The sequence below is a fragment of the Gopherus evgoodei genome, unplaced genomic scaffold (genome assembly GCF_007399415.2).
Source record: "Gopherus evgoodei ecotype Sinaloan lineage unplaced genomic scaffold, rGopEvg1_v1.p scaffold_36_arrow_ctg1, whole genome shotgun sequence".
NCBI lineage: Eukaryota > Metazoa > Chordata > Testudines > Testudinidae > Gopherus > Gopherus evgoodei.
The window spans coordinates 1,299,310-1,324,243 of NW_022060038.1; the positions used below are offsets into that span (position 1 = coordinate 1,299,310).

General features: G+C 46.7%; 2 protein-coding genes across 2 annotated transcripts; one reads left to right on the forward strand and one right to left on the reverse strand.

Moving 5' to 3' along the window:
* Positions 1-233: 233 nt before the first annotated feature.
* On the reverse strand, positions 234-1,172 carry LOC115641890 (olfactory receptor 52D1-like). Its single transcript, XM_030545248.1, has one exon. The coding sequence runs from the start codon at positions 1,170-1,172 to the stop codon at positions 234-236; it is 939 nt and encodes a 312-aa protein (XP_030401108.1).
* A 19,394-nt stretch (positions 1,173-20,566) lies between these two features.
* LOC115641891 (olfactory receptor 52N2-like) lies at positions 20,567-21,403 on the forward strand. The gene has a single exon (XM_030545249.1). The coding sequence runs from the start codon at positions 20,567-20,569 to the stop codon at positions 21,401-21,403; it is 837 nt and encodes a 278-aa protein (XP_030401109.1).
* Positions 21,404-24,934: the final 3,531 nt, after the last annotated feature.

Genomic DNA, 24,934 nt, shown 5'->3' on the forward strand with positions numbered 1-24,934 from the left:
TTATGTTAACTTCCTAAATCTAATATCTTGCAGAATAGAGGTCTGTAGGTTTCTTGCATTACTATGAAATCTAATGAAAAGCAAAATATAAAGCAGTGAATATAATAGAATTGGGCTACAGAACTTCCACAATGCTGAGCTCTGCCAAACTGGGAAAGAAGACCCTTCATTAATGAGAAGATATCCTATCCCCCTCTTGTTACATAGGGTTTAAAGTCAATGGTCCTAGCTGATCACCTTCTGCAGGTGTATTTGCCCACTTTGTCACGAAGCTCTTTGTATTTGATCCCATAAATGATAGGGTGGAGTATGGGAGGGATAAGGATATAGAGGTTGGCCAAGATGATGTGAATGTGGGGAGCGATACCCTGACCAAACCGGTGAGTCAGGCTGGTGAGAAAGCCAGGACCATAAGATGTCAGCATCACACAGATGTGGGCTGTGCAGGTGTTGAGGGCTTTCTGGTAGGATTTTTTGGAGGAGATTCTGAGGACAGCTCTCATGATAAGACCATAGGACAGTGCAATGAGTGTCAGGTCGAACCCGATGACTACAAACACTATAAAAAAACTGTACATCCTATTCACTGTGATGTCCCCACATGACGTCTTTGCCACAGCCATGTGCTCACAGTGTGTCTGGGCTATAACGCGGTTGGCACAGAATGGCTGCCTGCTCAGCAGCAGGGGCAGAGGAAACATGAAGATAACAGATCTGATCAAACCAATGAGTCCTAACTTAGCTATTTGTGCATTGGTGATCATGGTGGCATATCTCAGAGGGTTACATATGGCAACATAGCGATCAAAGGCCATTATCACGAGGATGGCTGACTGCATGAAAGAAACCATGTGAAGGAAGAACATCTGAGTGAGGCAGCCACCCACTGTAATGTCTTTCAAATTTAGCCAAAATGTACACAGTGCCTTGGGCATGATGGAGGTAGACGTGCTGAGGTCTGTAAGCGCCAGCATGCAGAGGAGCAGGTACATCGGCTTGTGCAGGGTCTGCTCTTTCCCTACAACAAAAAGAAGAGTAATATTTCCCAAAAGGCTGATAATGTAAGAAATAGAAAAAGGGATGGAAATCCAGACATGTCCAGCTTCCAGGCCAGGGATACCCATTAAAATGAATGTTGAAGGGTCAGATGGGGTGAAGTTGAAAGTTGCCATGAAGTCATCAATGTGTCAGTCTAATTCAGAAATGCTCAAGGTGCCTGTGAAGGGAGAGAAGCCCAGTGAGGGCGGGTTACACACTTCATACAACAATTGGTATGGTAAATGTTTTAGTTATTAACTATCTAGAAAGGAGATGAGCAGTGAAGTGGCAACATTTGCAGGTGGCACCAGATTATGTAGGTCATAGTCAAATCCAGAGAAGTCCCCAGAGGGAGCTTACCAAGCCCGGTGAATGGGCAGCAGGATAGCAGATGGATTGTACTGTCAAAAACTGCAACATGTATGCCCATTCGAGGGAAAAACTCGAACTCCTCAAATACTTCACAAGGTTCTAATTTTACTGTGTGACAGGGATCTGGGCTTCACGGTACACATCTCTGTAAACCCCTTCTCAAAATGTACACAGGAACAGAACCTAAGCAGAGACATTGGATTCCAATAGGAGTGGGATGGAGAATCATATAGAAAATACAGTGCTAGGAGATTGATCAGTCAGTCAGTGCTTCACCCTCCTCTAAACTCCTCTGTGTAGTATAGGAGATCTTTTTCACACAGGATATTGCAGAAATAGAGGGATTCAGGCATGTGGAACAACAATGATCAAGGGTCTGGGGAAACTCTTATAGGGAGAGAGATTGAGAGACTTGGATTGTTACTTTACAAAGGATATGAATAAAAAGGGACATGAGAAAAGTCTATACAAGACTGATTGGTGTCCTAACACAAGATCAAGAGGACATTGGGAATGTACAGACCTCTGCCTAAGAGTCGAGACATTTTGCCTGCAAGCTTCTGCCTGAGCATACAGAAAGCATTTTTACTATTCATGACTCTGTTGAACTTACCCTAAGGAGAGGAATTCTCATGTGACTGTGGTGCCTTGAAAGTGTTACACCAGGTGTCTGTTTCAGGAGTCTGAGGGATCCCATAAGGCACTGCATGGATGAACGTTTTAGGCAAGAAAAATAATGATTTGACCAAATTAAATCTCTGCACAGTGGAATGTATGTACAACCTGGCTGTGAATGACTGGTTAGCAAATGGTTACAGAACATCCTGGGTTTAATGTGTGTGTCCCAGTGACCGCCAGTTTTGGGCAGCTGCCAGTGGCTCCTGCATGTGGCAACTGTATTTATCTAGCCCCTCATATGTCCCAGAGTTTCCTGCTCTCATTATATAACGTGCAAACTTCTCACATTATGAGTTGTTTCTGTTCTGCCATTCCCAAAAGCACCCACATTGTGTATGGGTGCACCAAGATCAGTAGCACAGGTGTGTTGGTATTTGCAATTCCATGAGATTTCTCACCGGTGAGAGACAGTCACTGATTACCCCACAGCCAATGGAGAAGGTGTGACCCTCCCCTCCACACACACACACTGTGCATTCCCGGACTTCTCCTGGTGAGATTTCCAACACTGCCTGGTTTTCTCTATGCCAGAAACATGTTTTTATTTGTACTGCCTTTTGGCGCTTCCTGTCCTTTCCAGACGCAGAGATGCCAGGGACAGAGAGAGAAGACCCCTCTCCTCCCTGAAAAAAATGTTATCATGATTGCTTTGAACCTTTTTTCCATTGATTTCAATGGGACCAGATTCACTCTTGGTGTTTAATGTTTGGCGCCGAGCTGTGAGAATCATGGCTTCGGATCCTGCTATTCTGTCATGGTGCTGAAAGTGCCTGAAGGAAACCCCCAGTTTACTTGGTGTTCTGAGACCAAGCATGAAAGACGAGGATTGCAAAACACATGGGGCCTGATTTTCCTCTCAGGGAAGCGAGTGCCAATTTGCAGCGACCATGTGCAGGCAGAATATCAGAGCAGAAACTTGCCAGTGTGTGACCCTTTCTTGCTGTGAACTCTCTAGTAACACAATTACCCATTGCAGAGGCTTTGGCTGTGTTACCTAATAGTGCAGTGAAGTTGCTGAATTTGAAAAACCACACAGCCCCCAAAAGGAAGCTATTGAGACAGTTAGAAGGACACAGGATGAGACAAGGAACTGCTCTTGAAAACAAATATTTGTTTAAGCTATTTCCAATACATGTGTAGTTCCAATTTTACCAAGTAAATCCACTGATGTTTCTGACAATACTAAACCGTTCAAGTCACTGTGCTAGTGAATTCCTTCCCAGATCATTCTTGACTTGAACCCTGGAGCCCATAGCACTAATTTTAATGTAGAACCAGACAACTCACCACAGTCCCACTCATCAGAGAGAGGAAATCACCTTCTGGAGACAGAAAAGCAGAGTCCTGAGAATCAGCATTTGAATCTCACATCTGATACTCACCTTACTGAACAGCCACATTTATGATTCCCCTGTAGAGTCCCTGTGGACTCTCTGGTTGGTCAGGAATACCAGAAAATTCCCTTGGCTCCCCGAGCAGTTAGAAGAGCAGAAAATAGACCCTGGAGAACTTCGACTTGGGAGCCTCCCCTGGGAGTGAATAAATGATTTGCCAATAACCAGGGCTCAGATTGTCACGGCAAACAGAGTACTGCAGACTGTTCAGCCTAGCAATTGACAATGGCTTTCTCTCTTGTGTGTAATGTGCTGCCATCTGCACTATGCTTGGGAATGCAGCCAAAAGATACAAGTAAAAAATAACATATTTGATTGTAGCAACATCCCAGTCCATCCGCCCATGCGGTTGTAATGTACATTGCATTAGCCTCGGAAAAGTCACTGCCACAATGTGGAGGAAAAATGATATGATCCTGCATTTATGCAAGCTGAAAGGTGTGCAACCTTTGCTGCTAATTCAGCCTCTTCAGGCCCTGTAACGCCCAACCAGAGCTATCTGAGGGCTTACATGTGCCACCAAAGTACAAACACCAGACATCAGCCAATTTCCTACCTCCCCAAGCTCACACCCTCCAGTGGAGTACAAACCCAACATTATACTGTCTTGCATTGCACAGGGATCTGTACACAGAGTTTGCCTGCCCCTTGATATTGGAGGGATTTGCCACTAGCTTGTGTTAATGAAGCTGAGATGTTCCCCAGACACTTCACTTAAAGGCACACTGATTTAGATAAAGTAAACATAAGTTTAACTATACATGATAGCAAACAAATCAAAGCTGCTAACCTAGCAAGTAACAAACCTGGAAACTGAGCCTAATCTACAACATACATTGGGTATGAATAAGCAATTTCTCACTATGGCTGGTGATAGAAGCACTCCACAAGGTTTCCAAACACCAGCTAGAAATCCTTTTAACCTGGGACCAGCACTTCCCCAGCTCAGTTATTGTTCTTCAGCTGTATCCAGGAGCTCTCTTTCGTGAGGAGTGAGGACACACCAACGTATACAGCTTTAACATATGGCGGGAATCCTTCATTCCAAAAGCAGTGCCTAGCCCAGTTTGTGAAAAATTACAAAGGACACCATCAATAGGTGGACAAACTACAGCTCCAATATATTCAGCCACCGGACAAATGGAGATCCTAGTGTCCTTGGTATCCTGATTCACCAAAGAGGATAACTTTCCAGTACCGCGTGAAGAAGTGGAGAGAGCTGTGAAATCACTCAAGAATGGAAAGGCTACAGGTATTAACATTATCCCAGCCAGACTGATGAAATTCAGAGAAGAGATAGTAATCAATGTTGTCAAGGCTGTTTCCCCACTCTGGCACTTCGACTACAGAAGGTGAGCGCCCGCAAAAGACCTTACCACTTACCTGTAAAGGCTAGTATTAAAACTCCGCAAGGTGTTGGCAGCCATCCAAAATAGCAATCAATTGGGTACTGGCTACCAACTTTATCAAATTCTCTTTAAAAGGCCTATAAAACTGTAAAGCCCTTTATAATACCTACCCCTCATCCTTCACAAAAGGTGCCACTTACCCAATGGGTAAAAAAATAACAATAAAACTTAAAAAAAATAAAGTTTAAACTAACTAATGCCATTAAAAAGGCAAAAAAAACCCTATATACATCCTCATGTAGCTCAAAACAATAAATTATAAAACATTAAAAATAACGCATTTAAAATTATCACCAAAAAATCATGTCCTAAAGTGTAAATGGGTCAAACAAATATATTATTTGTTTCCATATACATAGTGTTTTCATTTTTGCCAGATTTTTGAACAACTTTGCATAGGGCTTTTTTAATAGTTTGGTTTATTTATTTACTGTTTTTGATGATTGAGGATGATAAGGGATATGTAGGTGTTGCCTTACTTTTAATGCTTTTAATACATTTTTAACATATATATAGGTGGCATAGCGTAGTGGTTAAGAGTGCTGCCCTTTGATAGGGGAGACCAGGGTTCAAATCCTGGTTGGTACCCCTAATGTGTCACCTGCCTACCTCAAAATATGAGAGTAACACAAACTAGGAGAGTCATATCGGCTCGGACGTTGCCCGGATTAACAACGTCCACGCCAGATGTCGAGGAACCAGGACAATCTGACAATAAGTGGGCTACTGGAACAAACCATTCATGGACGAGACAAGAGAACCTGGAATTGATGGAATGCTACTATAACAGTAGACCTAAGGAAAGGGGATATATGAAACGTATGAGGGGGCTATGGATAGACAAAAGACCTATATCCACGCTTACTGAGAAACAGCTAGTTACCCAACGCTTCAACATAGTAAAGAGGAAGCTGCTCTCACAGCTTGAGATAGACCAACTCCACATCACATCCCAGACTCAAGAAGGCCTGGAAGAACAAGTGGACGTGCAGCTCACTCCTGAAGCAGAAACTTCACTGCCACCCCCTCCATTGCAGAGCACAGCAGCTGATATGAGGCATAAGATCATGGAGAAACTAGCTACAGTCAATGCTCGAGACCAATTACCAAGGCTCAGTGGAGAAGTACCATCAGATAGTATGTTAGAAGATGCCAATAGGGCCCTCATGACAATCCCTACTACCACCATAACTCAAACCAATGAAGTGGTATATGATACAGCCTCTGTAATCCTGGAGAGGCTTGGCTATACGATTAAGAAGAACGACAGTATGTACCCACCCTGGAAAATGAGGTTGGAGGATAAGACCAAGGCGACTCGGAGAGAAGTTAGTCAGCTGGTGGAACTACAGAAGGGTGTAGAGGTTAAGGATAAGACTCGGCTACTGAAAAAATACAAGGGCCTAACTCCACCTGAAGCCTTAGAGACTGCTAAACAAAGGCTCACAGCACTGGCTACCAGGCTAAGGAGATACACTAGAGAAGCAGAGATCAAAAAAGTAAATGCCCTGTTCTCTAAAGAACCATCTAAGGTATACTCCTAATTACAGTGCAACAACACAATAACAGCAGAGCCACCAGCAGCAGAAACTGAACAGTACTGGAAGAACATATAGGAAAAAGAGAAGACTCATAACACCAGTGCAAAGTGGCTGCAGGACCTGAGAACAGAGCACAGCAATCTCCTAGAACAGAAACCAGTTACCATCACAGTAGAAGACATCCAGCAGTGGGTCAAGAACATGAAGAGCTGGACAGCACCTGGACCAGACATGATCCACACGTACTGGCTAAAGAAACTAACAGCAGTGCATGAACGCCTAGCAGCACAGATGAACCAGCTGCTGGCAGCAGGCTCCCACCCAAACTGGCTAACACAAGGAAGGACAGTGCTGATCATGAAAGACCCCTGCAAGGGAATAGAACCATCCAACTACCGGCCGATAACCTGCCTCCCCACAACATGGAAAATCCTATCAGGTATCATAGCCGCCAAGCTACAGGACCATAGGGGCCAGTACATGAGCACAGCTCAAAAAGGGCATTGGGAACAACACCAGAGGCTCAAAACACCAGTTGCTCATAGATAGAGCAGTCACCCAAGACTCAAGGTCTAGACAGACCAATCTGAGCACAGCCTGGATTGACTACAGGAAAGCCTACGACTCAATGCCGCACATGTGGAATCTGTGAATGTCTGCTGCCATACAAAGTCAATAGGATACTAAGGACCTTCCTCAAGAACTCAATGGGACTATGGAAGACGACACTGGAAATCAACTCAAGGCAGCTTGCACAAGTGGCCATCAAGTGTGGCATATACCAAGGTGATGCACTGTCGCCACTGCTGTTCTGCATAGGCTTAAACCCCCTCAGCCAGATAATTACAGGTTGGCAGGACTCCTAGACAATTCCCTCGTCTCCGTGAGCAATGGAAGAAGCAGAAAATAGACCCTGGAGAACTACAGCTTGAGAGCTTCCCCTGGGAGTGAAGAAATAATTTGCCGATACCAGGGGCTCAGACTGTCAGGCAAACACAGTCTTGCAGACTCTTCAGCCTAGCAATTGACGATGGCCTAGAGTTTCTGTGTGTAATGTACTGCCATCTGCACTATGTGTGGGACTGCTGCCACAAGATATGGGATCAAACCTCATTTTCAATTAATCAGAGCAATGTTCTACTGCATGTCACCCATGACATTGTAATATCCAGGCCTTTAGCCTCTGAAATGCATTTTCACACGGTGGAGGCCAAATGACTTGATCCAGAACTGATGCAAGCCCACTGTGTGGAAAAGGCTTTCTTCACCCAGGAATCTAGAATAAAAGGTACTTGCCAGTATCCCTTTGTGAGATCTAAAGTGGATATATATTTGGCAGGTCTCAACTCTTCAAATAGTTGATCTCCTCTCTGCATCGGATAAGCATCAAATGTCAATACTGTGTTAATCTTTCAGAAATCGATGCAGAAATGGGTTGTGCTATCTTGTGTCAGAACTAACACAATGGGAACTCCACACTTACTATGTGATTTCTTCACCAGTCCCCAGGCCAAAACAACCTGGAGTTCATCTCACATGGTATCCCACATTTTATGAGGGAACAGCTTTGGAGTTTCCCTAATCTGTTGCCTTGGGGCTATCTCAGTGTGGTGGTATTTTAGGTAGTTGTGCTCTGCTGGGGTGAGAACACAGTGGTAAAGGAATCAAACAACTGCTACATCTGGATCTTTTGTTCAGGCTACAGTCCCTCGCCCATGTTTGTGTCACACGTGCCGGGGAAACTAATTTGGGCTCCAGTGGGTATGAGTATGACTGGGGTTCAGTCTGGGAGCCATGGAAACTGATGTGCCCCTCTCTGCTGGTCTCAGGCCAAAAGGATTTCTAACCTGTGTATGGAAACCTCATGGAGTGCTTCTTGTATCACCAGCCAGGGTGAGAAATTGCTGAATCGAATACATAACGCTTAGTTTGCAGTTTTGTTTATTTGCTGTGTAACCAGCTTTGATCTCTATGCTATCACATATAAGCCTTTCAAATGTATATTTCTGTAGTTAAATTTACTTTCTGATTTATCTAAACCACTGCAGTTTTGAGTGAAGTTTCTGGGGAAAATCTCAGCATGGTTAACACAGGCTTGTTGAATTTCCTTCCCACTTCCTGCGGAGGGCAAAATGTACCAATGAGCTTACAATGTGCAGACCTCTCCAGACTGAAACACGCTATTATGGGTTCATACTCCAGTAGGACTGTGAACTTGGGGGGTCAGAAACTGACTGATGTCCTCCATTTGTACTTGGGTTGCTTGGGTAAGCTCTCTGGTAGTGTCATTTGGGTGTGGTGCCAACTACTGTCATGACACCCCACACCCAGCCTTCTGCCCTGCACTCCCTACCACCCCAACACATATCCAGCCCTCTGCCCTGCACCCCCACAGCCCCATCCCTCTGCCATGACTCCCCCACACCCAGCCTTCTGCCCTGCACTCCCTACCACCCCAACACATATCCAGCCCTCCGCCCTGCACCCCCACAGCCCCATCCCTCTGCCCTGACTCCCCCACACCCAGCCTTCTGCCCTGCACTCCCTACCACCCCAACACATATCCAGCCCTCTGCTCTGCACCCCCACAGCCCCATCCCTCTGCCATGACTCCCCCCACACCCAGCCTTCTGCCCTGCACTCCCTACCACCCCAACACATATCCAGCCCTCTGCTCTGCACCCCCACAGCCCCATCCCTGTGCCATGACTCCCCCCACACCCAGCCTTCTGCCCTGCACTCCCTACCACCCCAACACATATCCAGCCCTCCGCCCTGCACCCCCACAGCCCCATCCCTCTGCCCTGACTCCCCCACACCCAGCCTTCTGCCCTGCACTCCCTACCACCCCAACACATATCCATCCCTCCGCCCTGCACCCCCACAGCCCCATCCCTCTACCCTGACTCCCCCCCACACCCAGCCTTCTGCCCTGCACTCCCTACCACCCCAACACATATCCAGCCCTCCGCCCTGCAACCCCACAGCCCCATCCCTCTGCCCTGACTCCCCCTCACCCAGCCTTCTGCCCTGCACTCCCTACCACCCCAACATATATCCATCCCTCCGCCCTGCACCCCCACAGCCCTATCCCTCTGCCCTGACTCCCCCCCACACCCAGCCTTCTGCCCTGCACTCCCTACCACCCCAACACATATCCAGCCCTCTGCCCTGCACCCCCACAGCCCCATCCCTCTGCCCTGACTCCCCCACACCTAGCCTTCTGCCCTGCACTCCCTACCACCCCAACACATATCCAGCCCTCCGCCCTGCACCCCCACAGCCCCATCCCTCTGCCCTGACTCCCCCACACCCAGCCTTCTGCCCTGCACTCCCTACCACCCCAACACATATCCAGCCCTCTGCCCTGCACCCCCACAGCCCCATCCCTCTGCCATGACTCCTCCACACCCAGCCTTCTGCCCTGCACTCCCTACCACCCCAACACATATCCAGCCCTCCGCCCTGCACCCCCACAGCCCCATCCCTCTACCCTGACTCCCCCCCACACCCAGCCTTCTGCCCTGCACTCCCTACCACCCCAACACATATCCAGCCCTCCGCCCTGCACCCCCACAGCCCCATCCCTCTGCCCTGACTCCCCCTCACCCAGCCTTCTGCCCTGCACTCCCTACCACCCCAACACATATCCATCCCTCCGCCCTGCACCCCCACAGCCCTATCCCTCTGCCCTGACTCCCCCCACACCCAGCCTTCTGCCCTGCACTCCCTACCACCACAACACATGTCCAGCCCTCTGCCCTGCACCCCCACAGCCCCATCCCTCTGCCCTGACTCCCCCACACCCAGCCTTCTGCCCTGCACTCCCTACCACCCCAACACATATCCAGCCCTCTGCCCTGCACCCCCACAGCCCCATCCCTCTGCCATGACTCCCCCCACACCCAGCCTTCTGCCCTGCACTCCCTACCACCCCAACACATATCCAGCCCTCCGCCCTGCACCCCCACAACCCCATCCCTCTGCCCTGACTCCCCCCCACACGCAGCCTTCTGCCCTGCACTCCCTACCACCCCAACACATATCCAGCCCAATGACCTGCACCCCCACAGCCCCATCCCTCTGCCCTGAATCCCCCACACCCAGCCTTCTGCCCTGCACTCCCTACCACCCCAACACATATCCAGCCCTCCGCCCTGCACCCCCACAGCCCCATCCCTCTGCCCTGACTCCCCCACACCCAGCCTTCTGCCGTGCACTCCCTACCACCCCAACACATATCCAGCCCAATGACCTGCACCCCCACAGCCCCATCCCTCTACCCTGAATCCCCCACACCCAGCCTTCTGCCCTGCACTCCCTACCACCCCAACACATATCCAGCCCTCCGCCCTGCACCCCCACAGCCCCATCCCTCTGCCCTGACCCCCCCCCACACCCAGCCTTCTGCCCTGCACTCCCTACCACCCCAACACATATCCAGCCCTCTGCCCTGCACCCCCACAGCCCCATCCCTCTGCCATGACTCCTCCACACACCCAGCCTTCTGCCCTGCACTCCCTACCACCCCAACACATATCCAGCCCTCCGCCCTGCACCCCCACAGCCCCATCACTCTGCCCTGACCCCCCCACACACTCAGCCTTCTGCCCTACACCCCCTACACACCCCAGCCCTCTGCCCTGATCCATGAACCCCCTCTCCCAGCCTTCCTCCCTGACCCCTGAACCCCTCCCCCCAGGTCTGGAGTCCCAGCCACACGCCCTGCTCAGCCTGCTGCTGGCCTAGGTGAAAAGAACCCCAGGCTGGCAGCAAGCTGAGCAGGCTGGCGGTGTAAGTTCAGCATTTTAATTTAATTTTAAATGATGCTTCTTAAACATTTTGAAAACCTTGTTTACTTTACATCTGTAACTCTTCTGCCAGGCCGGATTGACAGCAGCAGGGCCGGGTTCAATACACAAGGGTCCCTTCCCTACAACATAATGCAAAACCAGCTCGAGCCACGACCCAGTGACCTGGGAAAAACTTACACACACCCCTGGGCGCCTCGAAGAGGCAATACTTCCCCTCTCGCAAGCACAGAGCCTCGGTGTAGCAGAAAAGGTTTAATTGCATGAGATAAACAAGAAGCACTAAATTGGGAAAGAAACCTCAACGAGAGTTCATAGACCAAACCGTGAGCAAAGACCCACCACAAGAAATTGGGCCGTGTTCTTTTCCCTGGGCTCTTGAGTCCAGCAACCCCCAAATCACCGCAAGATTCCAAAGTCCAATACCCCAAATGTCCCTAGAGTCCAGCAATCGAAAGATCACCCAGAGTGGATGTGCCTATGCAAACACAATCAGCCTCTGAAATTCTTTTCCACAATCGCCATAATTCACCACCAGATGTCAGAGTGGAGCTCATCCTGACTCTGCTTACACATACAATAGTTTAGTTATATAATATTGACTTATAGAAAGAGACCTTCTAAATATGTTAAAATGTATTGCCAGCATGCAAAACCTTAAATTAGAGTGAATAAATGAAGACTTAATGCAGCACTTCTGAAAGGTTGCTGAGTCCTGGATTATATTATTATGTGGCTATTCATAGAATCATGGAATATTAGGGTTGGAAGGGACCTCAGAAGGTCATCTAGTCCAGCCCCCTGCTCAAAGCAGGACCAAACACCAGATTTTTACCCCAGTGCCCCGAAATGACCCCACCCCCAAAGATTGAATTCACAATCCTGGGTTTAGCAGGCCAATGATCAAACCACTGAGCTAGCCCTCATGATATAAGCAAAAGCATGCAAAGCCTGCAGGAGCAGCTGGATGGACCAGCCAACAATTGGACACATTAATAATTTATTCTCCAGAATAGTGTTAAAAGAATCTTAACCTAGTCCAAAGAGGAGAAGCAGAGCTTCTGGTGGTGGCCCAGGTGATGGACAATTTTGCAATGGTCCGGGCTCTCAGCATTACTGTGGGTTATTATAGCTATTGGCCTATTAGTACGTATACTAATTGTGCAATGTGTGCTGTGGTGTGTATGGAGGGCACAGATCCAAGAAGCACAACTGCTAATTGTAACACATAAAGCGATATAGGCCCTCCAGCGTAGTGTAACAGATAGCCCAGACCCAACCTTCTCAGGTCCATTGCTGCGGGAAGTCTGGAACTCTAATTTGAAACTTGCAGTCTGCCCGTACGAGGGAAGGTGCAGGACATCATACTGCACAGGGGGTAGTGAGGCAAATGGAGCACCAACACATTCCACCTTGATACCTGGCCCTCTCAGGAAATGTGCCACCCTATGCCCTATGCTCTTCCCGGGACACCTGGGCAGGAGGGTCCCAGAGGAAAAGAGAAACAAAAATCAGGTAGAGTGTTAGACGTGCTAGTGACTATGTAAGATTCAGGCCTGTATCTTCATCTGAGATAGAATTCTGGGTCTTGTTTGACCATTTGAATTTTGATACTCTTATATCTTTATATTCTTGTAACTTTTGCCAATGCATGTGACAAAAGGACAAAGACACTGCGTGTGTTGTTTCTGCCTGGCCACATGGATTTGTTGGTATAATGGAACAGATTAGATAATTATGTGTGCCAAGGAGTGGGGAGGTCGGGACACTGGGAAACAAGGCTCTATGGCATCAGGGTTGAGAAGGGAGGATACACATAGACGCTCTGTGGCATCAGAGCTGAGAAGGGACACTGGGAAACAAGGTTCTTTGGTCTCAGATTTCTGGTACATGTGCTTGCTGGACATTAACGTGAATAAACATCACATTGCCTGCACTTGGGACTTCTGGTCTTCTGCTTTCTGTGTGTGTGTGACAAGAATCAGGTGAGAGAGTGAAGGGAAAGTCCTCTAATGCCTGGTGTCAGCTGTTTATACTTGCGTGGCTTAGGTAAGCCCTTAGGTAGTTCAATAAGACTTGTTTGATCTCTTACCACTGTGTACTCGCCCCAGCAAGGCATTCCTATTTCAAATAACACCACACTCAAATGGCCCAGGGCAAAACATCAGGCAAACTTCGTGGCTGTATCTCCCATAAAATGTGGGATACCTTGTGAGATGAACTCCAGGTCATTTTGGCCTTGGAGTAGTGAAGGAATCACACAGTGAGTGGAGAAATCCCATGGTACCAGTTCTACAGCAAGATAGAAAAACCCATTTCTGAATCCATTTTGGAAAGATCAACACAGTATTGAAATGTGATGCTTATTGGTGCAGAGAGCAGATGAGTGGTTAGAACAGTACAGAGCTGATAGATATGCATCCTCGTTAGACCTCACAAATGGATCCTGGGAAGCACCTTTGATGTCAGAGTCCTGAGAAAAGAAAACCTTTTCCATGCCCTTCGGCCTGCATCAATTCAAGATCCTGTTCTTTGGCCTCTAGAGGGTGGCAATGAATTTCAGAGGCTAATGGACTGGATATTACAACTGCCTGGGCGATATACAGTGGTACTCTGCTATGATCAATTGAAAAGAGGTTTCGGTCCCGTATCTTGTGGCTGCATTCCCACATATAGTGCAAATGGTAGTACACTGAAGAACCATAGTAATTGCTAGGCTGAAATGTCTGCAAGACTCAGTTTGCCCTGACAATCTGAGCCTCTTTCATCAGCAAATTATTTCATTGCTCCTAGGGGAAGCTGTCAGGCTGAAGCTCTCTGGGGTCTATTTTTTTAACTCTCCCGCTGCTCATGGAGCTGAGGGAATTCTTTGGGAGTCCTGGCCAATCTGAGCATCTGCAGGGACTGTACAGGGAAATGATAAAGGTCGCTGCCCAGCACGCTGAGTGTCAGACATGAGATTCATACACTGATTCTCAGGGCTCTGCATTCTTGTCACTGAAAGTTTATTTCCTCTCTCTGCTGAGCAGGATTTTGGTGAGTTGCCTGTTTCTGCTTTAAAGTTAGTGGTGAGGGCTAAGGAACTGTTTAGGAGTTCAAATCAAGAACCATTGGGCAGGGATTCAGCAGGACAGCTACTTGGACTGTTTAGTATTATGAGAAACATCAAGGGATTTACTTGGTAAAATTGGAGCTACAAATGTGTTAGAAATAGTTCAGACAATTATTTTTTTTAAGATCAATTCCTTGTCTCTTACTTTGCCCTTCAATCTGTTTGAGTAGCTTTCCGTAGGTTTTTTCTGATTCGCTCAACTTTTCCAATTCAGCAACTTCACTGTCCTTTTAGGAGGTTCAGCCAAAGCCTTTGCAGTGGGTATCGGTGTTACCGCAAGAATGGGTCACACACTGGCCAGATTCTGCTCTCACATTCTGCCTTCAGTCAGTCACTCCAAATTGACAATGGCCTCCCTCAAAGCAAAATCAGGTCCCTTATGTTTCGGAATCCACATCTTTCAAATCTGGTCTCAGAATTTTACATAACCTGATGTGGGGGGGGGGGGTTACTTCAGACTCTTTCAGCACCCTAACAGAATAGGACTTTCTGTAGCAAGACCAGTGTCTGTAATTTCCACAGCTCAGAGCTGAAAGATAAACAGGTTAAAGGGTGAAATTTTGGCCCACTGAGAGGACTCTACATTCACATGTAGGGGCTTAGATAAATGATCAGATTTACAACCACCATGATCCTCCAGTGACTTCAACTGGAGGCGTCCCGTGGCCTCTAAGGATGGGTTTGGATTTGGACCAAAGAACTGACAGGAGAGTTGCTCAGATCTCAAACCCACAGGCTTAGAGGTTCAGAACAATTAGAAGAACAATTCTTTTTGTGGGGGAGAGAGGAGTCTGCTCTTTTCGTACCACTACATCTCTGGTTCTGAAGAGGATGAGAAGAACCAAAAAGCAGTAAAAATAAAACCATGTTTCTGGCTCAGAGGAAACCAGGCAGGGTTGGAAATCTCACCATAGGAGATCCAGGCCTGTGTGTGTGTATGGAGGGGATGGAGACGTGCAGCACCTAGATCACAGTGGCACGGTAGCAGATTACCTCTGACACCACCCCACATCTGGACAATCCATCTTCAACTAATGCCTCATAGTAACCTCAGCAATTGCTCGTATGGAAAAGCAGCCTCAGGAAGGGTGTCTGGTTTTCTAATGGGCTGCAATACATTAATGCTTTGTGTCCTTTTGAAGAGCCATTGCTCACACTGGCTCCTTTTAATCTTCCTGTACTCTCTGCCTTCTGCCAGGTCTGTTCCTCTCTCCGTGGCACAGGCTGAGCTGCTGCTGCGATTTCTTTTGCCCCCAGAAAGGCTGTTGCGGCTGATCTCCCCCTTTTCCCTGGTGTCACTGTGGGGTCTGGCACCTGGTTTTGGTCTTGGATGAGGGGTATCACTGTGTGACAGGGCAGTGAAAGTTGTGAGGGTGGGGAACCTACATGGACAAGGAGCCAGTGCTGGAGGTTCTGGGGCATGGAGCGAGGGGTACATGGGCAGGTGGAGAGCACTGACGGTTATGGGGGCAAGGAGCAGGGTTTACATGGATGGGCAGGCAGCACTTGGGGTTTGTGGGGCAGGGCAGGACATTTCTTGGCCTGGAGTATATTTTGGGGGTGAATGTCAGAGTCTCTTTGTCTTGCCAAACCACAGAACTGCAGCACGGGTGTCAAAAAGTTTACTCAGTTTTGTTTCCAATGGTGGTTGTTGAATGTTAATTACATAACTTCAGTTCATCTTCCCACTGGTGAAATGCCTGATCTGTGCTCCTCAGTTGGCTCAATCTCCCATCATACTCTGACCCCCCTGTTTGTAGTCTGCTTCCCCATTCCAGACTGCCCTAATTCCAACAGCACACTGGTCACCAGTGTCTTCTCCATGCTTCCCAGTCATCCCTGGCTCCCCCAACCTCTGAGCCAGGTCACACTCCCCACAATTCTTCCCCTGCAGGGGGTGAGGTGCCTCCAATCAGACTGGGGGTCCATTGGCCGGGGGTCATCAGTGACTGTGTCTCACTGCTGAGAAATCTCACGAGTGGTAAATTCCAAGGTAGGCACCTGTGGAGCTTCTCTTGTGACACCCACACTCACTGCAGGGTGCTTCAAGAACTGCTACACAGGAACAACTTCCAATGTGGGAAGTAGGCACATTAGATAATGAGAGCAGAACGATGGGAAATGTGAGGGCCTAGATAAATACAACTCCCATGTGCAGGAACCCCCAGGTAGCTGACCAAACACGTGCACCACTTGGACAGAGACGATAAAGAAAGGATGCTCTGGGACCATTTGCCAACCACCCCTCTTAGTCACTAATAGCAAGGGTTGTACATTTACTCCACAGTGCAGAGGTTTCATGGCCCAAGTCATTATTTTTCTCATCTAAAACATTCATCCATGCTGTGCCTCATGGGATCCGTCAGGCTCATGAAACACACAACCAGCATAACACTTCCAAGAGAATTTCTCTGCATGGGGCTAAATTCAACATGGTCTTGAATAGAAAAAATGCCTTCCGTAATTTCAGGAACTAACCTGCAGGCAAAATGCCATCAGCTGACCCATAGGGACATGTTTGTAGATTCCAAGGTGAGAAGGGACTATTGTGCTCTTGCCTGTATAACACAGGCCTCAGAATTTCCCAAAAAATATTCTTAGAGAAGATCTTTTAGAGAAACATCCAAATTAGAATTAAACTTTCTTAGTGATAAAGAATCCTCTGAGATCCTTGGTAAATTGTTCCAGTGGTTAATTACTCTCACCGTGTAATACATATGTGCCTTATTGCCAGTCAGAATTTCTTTAACTTCAAGTTCCAGTCACTGGATCGTGTTACACCTCTGTATTATTAAATATTTGTTCCCTGTCCTGGTACTTAAAGACTGTTGTGAAATTATCCCGAAACCAGCTTTGTTGCACTAAATAGATTGAGATCCTTGAGTCTATCACTATAAGACAGGTTTTCTAATTTTTTACTAGTTCTCATGATTCTTCTGTGAATACTCTAGAGTGTATCAATCTCCATCATTAAAAGCGGACACCAGAACTGGACAGAGGGTTCCAGCAGCAGTTGCACTAACGCCAAACACAGAAGTAAAATAACTTCGCTCCCTCACCTTGATATCCCCAACATAATTAGGCTTTAGCTGGTTGCCATATTTGGGGTCATGGAGGTTTTTCGCCTTCCTCTGCAGCATGGGGCTCGGGTCACTTTCTTGAGGATTCTCTGCACCCTGAGGTATTTAAAACATGATTTGAGGACTTCAATAACTCAGATATAGGTTAGGTTTTTTTTTACAGGACGAGCGGTTGAGATTCTGTGGCTTGCATTGTGCAGGAGGTCAGACTAGATGATCATAATGGTCCCTTCTGACCTTAAAGTCTGTGAGTCTATGACTTTATCATCCCAGGATCATATTGGCTGTTTTGGCCACAGGGTCACACTGGGAGGTCATGTTTAGCTAATTATCCCTTCTCACCCCCAAATCTTCAGAATCATTGTGTTTCCGAAGATAGTCCCATATCACGTTAGCGTCACCTAAATTTTTGCTCCTAGATTTATATATCGACATAGCTATATTAGAACATGTATTGTTTGCTTCGACCCAGTTTAGAAACCAATTCAGATTGCTCTGAAACACTGAACTCTCCTCTTATTATTTACCATCCTCCAATTTTTTTTGTCATCGTAACATCTCATCAATATTCTGGCATGAGAAGGGTAAGCAGATAAAAGTCTCTGCTTACACTTGTCAGTTAACACCTGTAACTTATGTCTCAGGTGAGCCTGTCTGTCTGCAAGAAAGTGTCTCACCAAAAGACACATGTACATGTGTAGCCCAAAATACCAAACCCTTGTACCTTTCATGTCCGTTCTGTTGTGCATGAGGTCATAGCCTAGCATGATAATGTCTGTTTCCATGGTGGACACTTGGCTCCTCTGCATCATGGAAATGGTCCTGTGAATCACACCTATGGTCAATCAAGTCCAGTTTCTTCTCTCTGACAGTGACAGCCTCAGGTGCTGCTGAAGAAGGTGTAAAAAACCCAGTAATAGGTGGATGTGGTGGGATGACTTGACCATCAAGAGGCTGTGACCTTAATGCCTAAAAATTAAAGATTGGCTTGTGCTCTGAAACATATGTGTGTAGAGGCTTTCAAAAATATTTAGGTCACTGGAAAGTCTCATTATTCATGGAAATGTCCAAACTCTTCATGATTCTTGCTTATCTCATGGCCTCAACCACCTCTTGTTGTAAGGAGTTCCTCAGTCTGTTGAGGCAGTGAGTGAAGAACAAATATTTAAATAAAGAATTCCGTTATTGCCACATTTCAGTTTAATTGAATGTCCGCTTGATCTTGTTTTATGAGACAGGGAGACCACATTCTCAATCAGATCTCTACTAGTCAGTATTTTCTAGACTTTTCTCATGTCCCCTCCCTTGTGGAGAGGGATAGCTCAGTGTTTTGAGCATTGGCCTGCTAAATCCTGCAGGGGACTGGACTCGATGACCTCTCGAGGTCCCTTCCAGTCCTAGAGTCTATGAATCTATGAAATCCAGGGCTGTGAGTTCAGTCCTTGAAGGGGCCACTTAGGGATCAGGGGCAAAATCAGTACTTTGTCCTGCTAGTAAAGACAAGGGGCTGGACTCGATGACCTTTCAGTGCCCCCCCAGTTCTAGGAGATAAGTTTATCTCCATATATTATTATTGATCTCTTTTGTAAGGCAACAATCCCAGTCTTTACAACCTGTCTCCATATGACAATTTCCCCGGGCCCTTCATTATTCTCATTGCCCTTCCCAAAACAATATCCTGTGTGAGAAGGGTGCACAGTACTATATGGAGAGATTTTGGCAAACCAGTAAAGTGCTTGAAACCACAATGGCTTATTGTTAAAGGCGGCCTAGTCAGCAAGCTGTAAATTGGCCATTCAGCAACCTCAGCTTGACCAAGGCAGGAGGGGAGGGGGGTTGGGGTGCCACTCCGCGTCCTTCCTGATAAGAATTGTGTTGAAGTTGCTGATATGTGAATTTTAGAAGAGCAGGATGTGCCCCAGGAATGTCTGTTGGGGCCTCAAGAACTACTTGCTTAACAAATTGTATTACTAATATATAAATAAGGGGGGAAAGTTTGAGGTAGTGGGACTCCTTCGGACTTGTTTGGACTCTCCTTCTGGATACATCTTGCAGTCCCCACCAGCAGACGGAAGATTTGGCCACCGGAAACCTGCCGCTGTGTCACTCGAGAGCCACACTCAGCTCTGGCAATTATCAAGGGCTGAGGGTGTTTTACTAACCTGTTGCGGACCTGTGTAAGTGCTTGAAACTAAGGGTATGTCTTCACTACCAGCCAGAACGACAGGCAGCGATCAATCCAGTGGGGATTGAGTGATCACGTCTAGTCTAGGTGCAATCAATCGATTCCCGAGCACTCTTCCATCAACTCCTGTACTCCAGTGCCACGAGAGGCGCAGGCAGAGTCAACGGGGGAGTGGCAGCAGTCGACTCATCATAGGGAAGACACCACGGTAAATCGATCTAAATATGTCAACATCAGCTATGTTACTCAGGTAGCTGAAGCTGGATAACTTAGATCGATCTGCCCCCCTACTGTAGACTAGACTTAAGTAAAGTTTAGCTTTAAGTGAAAGCATGCTTGTGTTGTCCTGTTTGTGCCACATCTATTGGTCGGACAGCCGTGTCTCCCCGATTTATTTCCTGACACCACCTCGCACAGAGTAAACGTTACCAAGAGCTTTGGGTTGAAAGAACCTCTGGTAACAGTATGACACAGAGGAGTCCAGAGGAGGGTGAAACTTGGCTGGCTGATCTCATGGCATTGTATGTTCTGTATGGTTTCCCAATTCCACTCCTGGATCCAACATTTTGTTGAGTTTCTCTCCATGCTTGCACTGGGAGCAGGGTTTCACAAGGCATAGTTTGCTCCATCTGAGGACTTCTCTAGACTTGAATATAGCCAAAATAATCTCATGTCATATATAAATGTTGGCACCTCACTACTCGCCCCCCTTTCTTGACTGTTAATAACTATAAAATATTTACCCTACTATTTTTTTAAAGGGTGTAACCCCCCCTCACTGTGTTTCTCTCTCTTCACAGGAAGTTTGAACATTTCTGAGCTCGACTGACACAGTGAGATCTTCATGGCAGCTTTCAACCTCACCCCCTCTGACCCTTCATCATTCATCTTAATGGGCATCCCTGGCCTAGAAGCTGCTCATGTCTGGATTTCCATCCCTTTCGCAATGTTCTACATTATCGGCCTGTTGGAAAATTTAATGCTTCTGTTTGTTGTAAACAAAGAGCAGATCCTTCACAAGCCAATGTACCTGCTGCTCTGCATGCTGGCGCTCACAGAGATCACCAGCTCTACTTCCGTTGTGCCAAGAGCACTGTGTATATTTTGGTTCAATCTGAAAACCATTACTGTGCATGGCTGCCTCACCCAGTCATTTTTCCTTCCCATGTTTACTGTTATGCACTCAACCATCCTCATGACAATGGCCTTCGATCGCTACGTTGCCATATGTAACCCTCTGAGATATGCCACCATCCTCACCAATGCACGAATAGTTAAGCTAGGGCTTTTAGGTTTGATCAAATCCGTTCTCTTCATTCTGCCTCTGCCCTTGCTCCTAACCAGGCTGCCGTTCTGTGCGAACCGCATCATCCCCCACACACATTGCGACCCTATAACTGTGGCAAAGATCTCATGTGGGGACATCACAGTGAACAGCATATATGGCTTGGTGATACTGTTTCTAGTCACTGGTTTAGACCTGATGTTCATTGCCCTGTCTTATGGTCTGATCATCAAGGCCATCCTCAGAATGTCTTCCAATGAAGCCCACCATAAAGCCCTCAACACCTGCACAGCCCACATCTGTGTGATGCTGACGTATTATACTCCCGGCCTCTTCTACTGCCTAACACAGCGTTTTGTTCAGGACGTTGCTCTGCACGGCCACGTCATCTTTGCTGACCTCTATCTCCTCATCCCCCCCATGCTCAACCCTATCATTTATGGAGTCAAAACCAAAGAGCTTCGGGAGAAATTGTGCAAATACACCTGCAGATGGTGATCACCTGGGCCACTGATTTCAAACCATTGTGACAAGAGGGGAAAAGCTATCTCCTTATTAATCAAGGGTGCACTGCCCCAGTTTGGCTGAGCTCAGCATTGTGGAAGTTCAGTCTGAGAAGTTCCTCACACCTAATGTCTTATCACTCCATTATCAAGTGCTGCTTTCTTTTCTTTGCTGAGTTCCCACTCTCTGACCATCACCTGACTTCTTTCATTGCCACCCATCAGCACCCAACTCCCACACACCCTGCTACTCAGCCTTTCCGTGGCGCTGACACAACCAGGTAGTTTTCGCTTAGTCTCTATGTGAACAAAGATCTTTATCAGTTTGATGAACAGAAGCTGCAATTTGAAGAGAAAAGTAAGAAACTAAAATGCTCAGCTACCTGGTTTTCTTTACTTTATCCTACAGGAAACCTGTAGAATAAACCAAAAAAAGCTGACTGTACCAAACTAATTCAACACAAAACGTGGACATTGACTACCATCCCTGAATGGAATTAGAAATAAATAATATAATAATGCTATTGTTTTTTCATTACAAATGATTTGGGCTACTTTGGGGTCATTTTTAACGCTGCCATTTGCCATTTTTGGTTGGCATCACCTGCCATCTGTCAATCGGGATGCAAGCATCAGTACTGGGGTTTTTGAGTCTGACTTAATTGTTATCTCATAGAGGTGTTGCTAATGTGGACAAAATCCTGTTTAGGCTTGTAGTCAAATCTGTAGAAGGTATGTAGCAAAAGCTTTCATTTCTTATTTTATGTATAGAGAAATGTGTGAATAAAAATAACTTTGTTTCAAGAAATAGATTGGGCTACTTTCAGGTGAGTTTTTAAGTGACTTTGATCGAGTAATGCAGTGGAAATCTGGCAGTGGACTCTACCTGAAACAGAAACTAGGGCGGGAAATTATTATTTGGAGCCAGTTCTTTAGGGAATCTAGTTTAGATCACTTGCTTGCATTATTTTCTTAGTGACCTGCTTTGTTCTAGTTGCTATCTCTTTGTCCATCTAAAATACGTCTTTCCATAGTTAATAAATTTATTTCTCGTTTATAATCTGGGGCGGCTCCAAACACCAGCACAGCAAGCATGTGCCTGGAGTGGCAAGCCACGGGGGGCGGCCTGCCAGTCGTTGTGAGGGTGGCAGTCAGGCTGCCTTTGGCAGCATGCTTATGGGAGGTCCACTGGTCCTGCAGCTTCATCTCTAATTCGGTGGCGGGGAAGCCCAAGACACAGGACTGGTGGACCTCCTGCAGCCATGCCACCGAACGTGCATGACCAGTAGACCACCCACAGGAGCGCTGCTGAAGGCCCATGATTTATAATATAACCCAGAGCCGCCCCTGTTTATAATATAACCCAGATTATGAGCTTTCAAACTACAGCGGTGAGAAACTGTGCATATTCTCTTCCACACTAAGGGAAGTGGCAGATTTCGTATAATTTTGGGTTTGTTCTCCAAAGGGGAGTGGACATCTGGGTGCTGTGACAAATCCCTTAAACAGAATCTTTCAAGAACTGACCTCAGTGTCTATAACTGAAGCCGGGGGTGGCCCTGCCTGTAAACTCTGCTAGAAGAAGCTTTAGTGCCTGGCTCAGCAAGATAGGGCTAAAGGGCGTCCCAGGCTGGTAGAAGACTCTGACTCAGTGGTGTCCCAGAACACCAGGTGACATCCCAGGGTGTCCAACTCATCACAGCAAGGTCTCTCAAACCACTGGAAAACTGTCTGCAAGGAAAGCAGAAAACTGCATCTGCCTGCTCACTGTACTCGGAGAATGAAAATCTCCTGTCATATTCCAATGTAAATGAGCAAGACTGAGACACAGCTTTGCTTATTCTAATCTCCCTAGTTCACTTTCTCTCCTTCTTTGGACTTTACGTCAATTAATCATCTCTGGCATTTGCACGCCTCTGCTCTTTGTTTGATGGCTCCTACACCAGCTGTGGGATTCCTGCGGCTGCTGTGCCTGCTGGCGCTCGAGAAACCCAGCTAAGGGGGCTGGAACACAGGAGGCGAGGAGGCCAGGGAAGTTGGTAGGGGCCACCGGAATAGATGGAACTTTGCTTCGATCTGCCAAAGTGCGCAGTTCCCCCCCGCCGCCCCGGAGCACTGCATTACTGCTTTACTGTGTTAGATGTGAATTTGTGTTATACCGGGACGCGTTATATCGGGGTAGAGGTGTATAATCCCATAATAAAATGTACAGGAAAAAAGGTTATATAGGATACCAGGCTATGGAAAACTGTCTTGTGCAGCGATGTTACATTCACTTTACACAGAAAGTGCACTCCCCAAAGCTACACATTTCAGCTTTTATCATTTATATGAAGTTTTGTCCCAGATGCCTAAAATTAGTTTCAATAAAGTCTTTGGCCCCAGCCGCATCCATGAGTTCGAGACCTTCAACCCAAAACTGCTCTACTTGGCTATTCTGAGTATGAGGCCAGTGAGCCATAGGCAAAATTCTTCACCACCATACAATGAGAGGAATGAGATAGCAGCCAATCTAGGATATCAGAGACTTAGTATTTCCAGTGACTCAATCACCTGAACATTTGGTATCTATATCATCTGTTTCACAAACTGCAAAATGAAATGCTGACACCTACTATTCACATCTTGGACAATGGGAATGGTTTGTGTAGTTTTAAAGTTTCAGCTGAAAGTGAATCCAAAATCCATTGTGCCAAGTGTTAAGATATTGGACTCTCAGGCAACGTTATAGATTAACAAAGCAGTCCCCTGAACAGATTTTTGAGAAACCCCAGCAGGGGCAACTTAAGGATTTCACTCCAGGCAGTGTCAAGAATCAATCAATGGGAACACAGCAATTTTGTGTTGTCTGACAGTGTAGTTGATTAGACTGAAACACACACAGACATAAGCAATTGGTTTAGAACAGTCTGGAACTGTACTAAATAATTAAAAGCAGATTTGCAATGGCCAGTTGCTCAGCTGCTGGGACAAAAGGGTGTGAGGGAAAAGGTCTCTCAAGATGGCTTCAAAGAACTGCTCCAAAGTGCACTGTGTTACCTAATCTTTTATAACTTTTACAAAACCCATAGTGACCCCACTGGACCATCACTATTTCTAACTTTCAATAAACTTCTAACATCAGAGGCGTCTACACTCAAGGTTTTCATCCATTTATATTCTTCAATTCTCACTTATTTGCTTGTCTGTCCACTCCCCCGATTCTGATGAGCAGAAACTGCCAGCAAGATTTTAACCTTGCATCTAAAAGCCTGCTTTCCAATTAACCCTAAAATATGTGGTGTTCTACTGTATTAACTCATAGTGGTTGAGTGCATACTCTCGTTGCAATTGGCTTCATCTCAATGTGGGGTAAACACCCCTCAAATCCAGAGTAATACATTCCAGTTCTCAAAAACACAATTTCACAACTTTCAGCAATAATCTCTAGTAGAATGTCCTCAATTCCTGCAGCAGTCTTCTTGTATGAGCACTTTCCATTAGAAACATTTGGTTTATCCTCCCGGCTTTCTGATGGATTGGATGT

Coding starts and splice junctions, on each gene's coding strand:
- LOC115641890 (XM_030545248.1), bottom strand. CDS start 1,172: ATGGCAACTTTCAACTTCACCCCATCTGACCCTTCAACATTCATTTTA.
- LOC115641891 (XM_030545249.1), top strand. CDS start 20,567: ATGTTCTACATTATCGGCCTGTTGGAAAATTTAATGCTTCTGTTTGTT.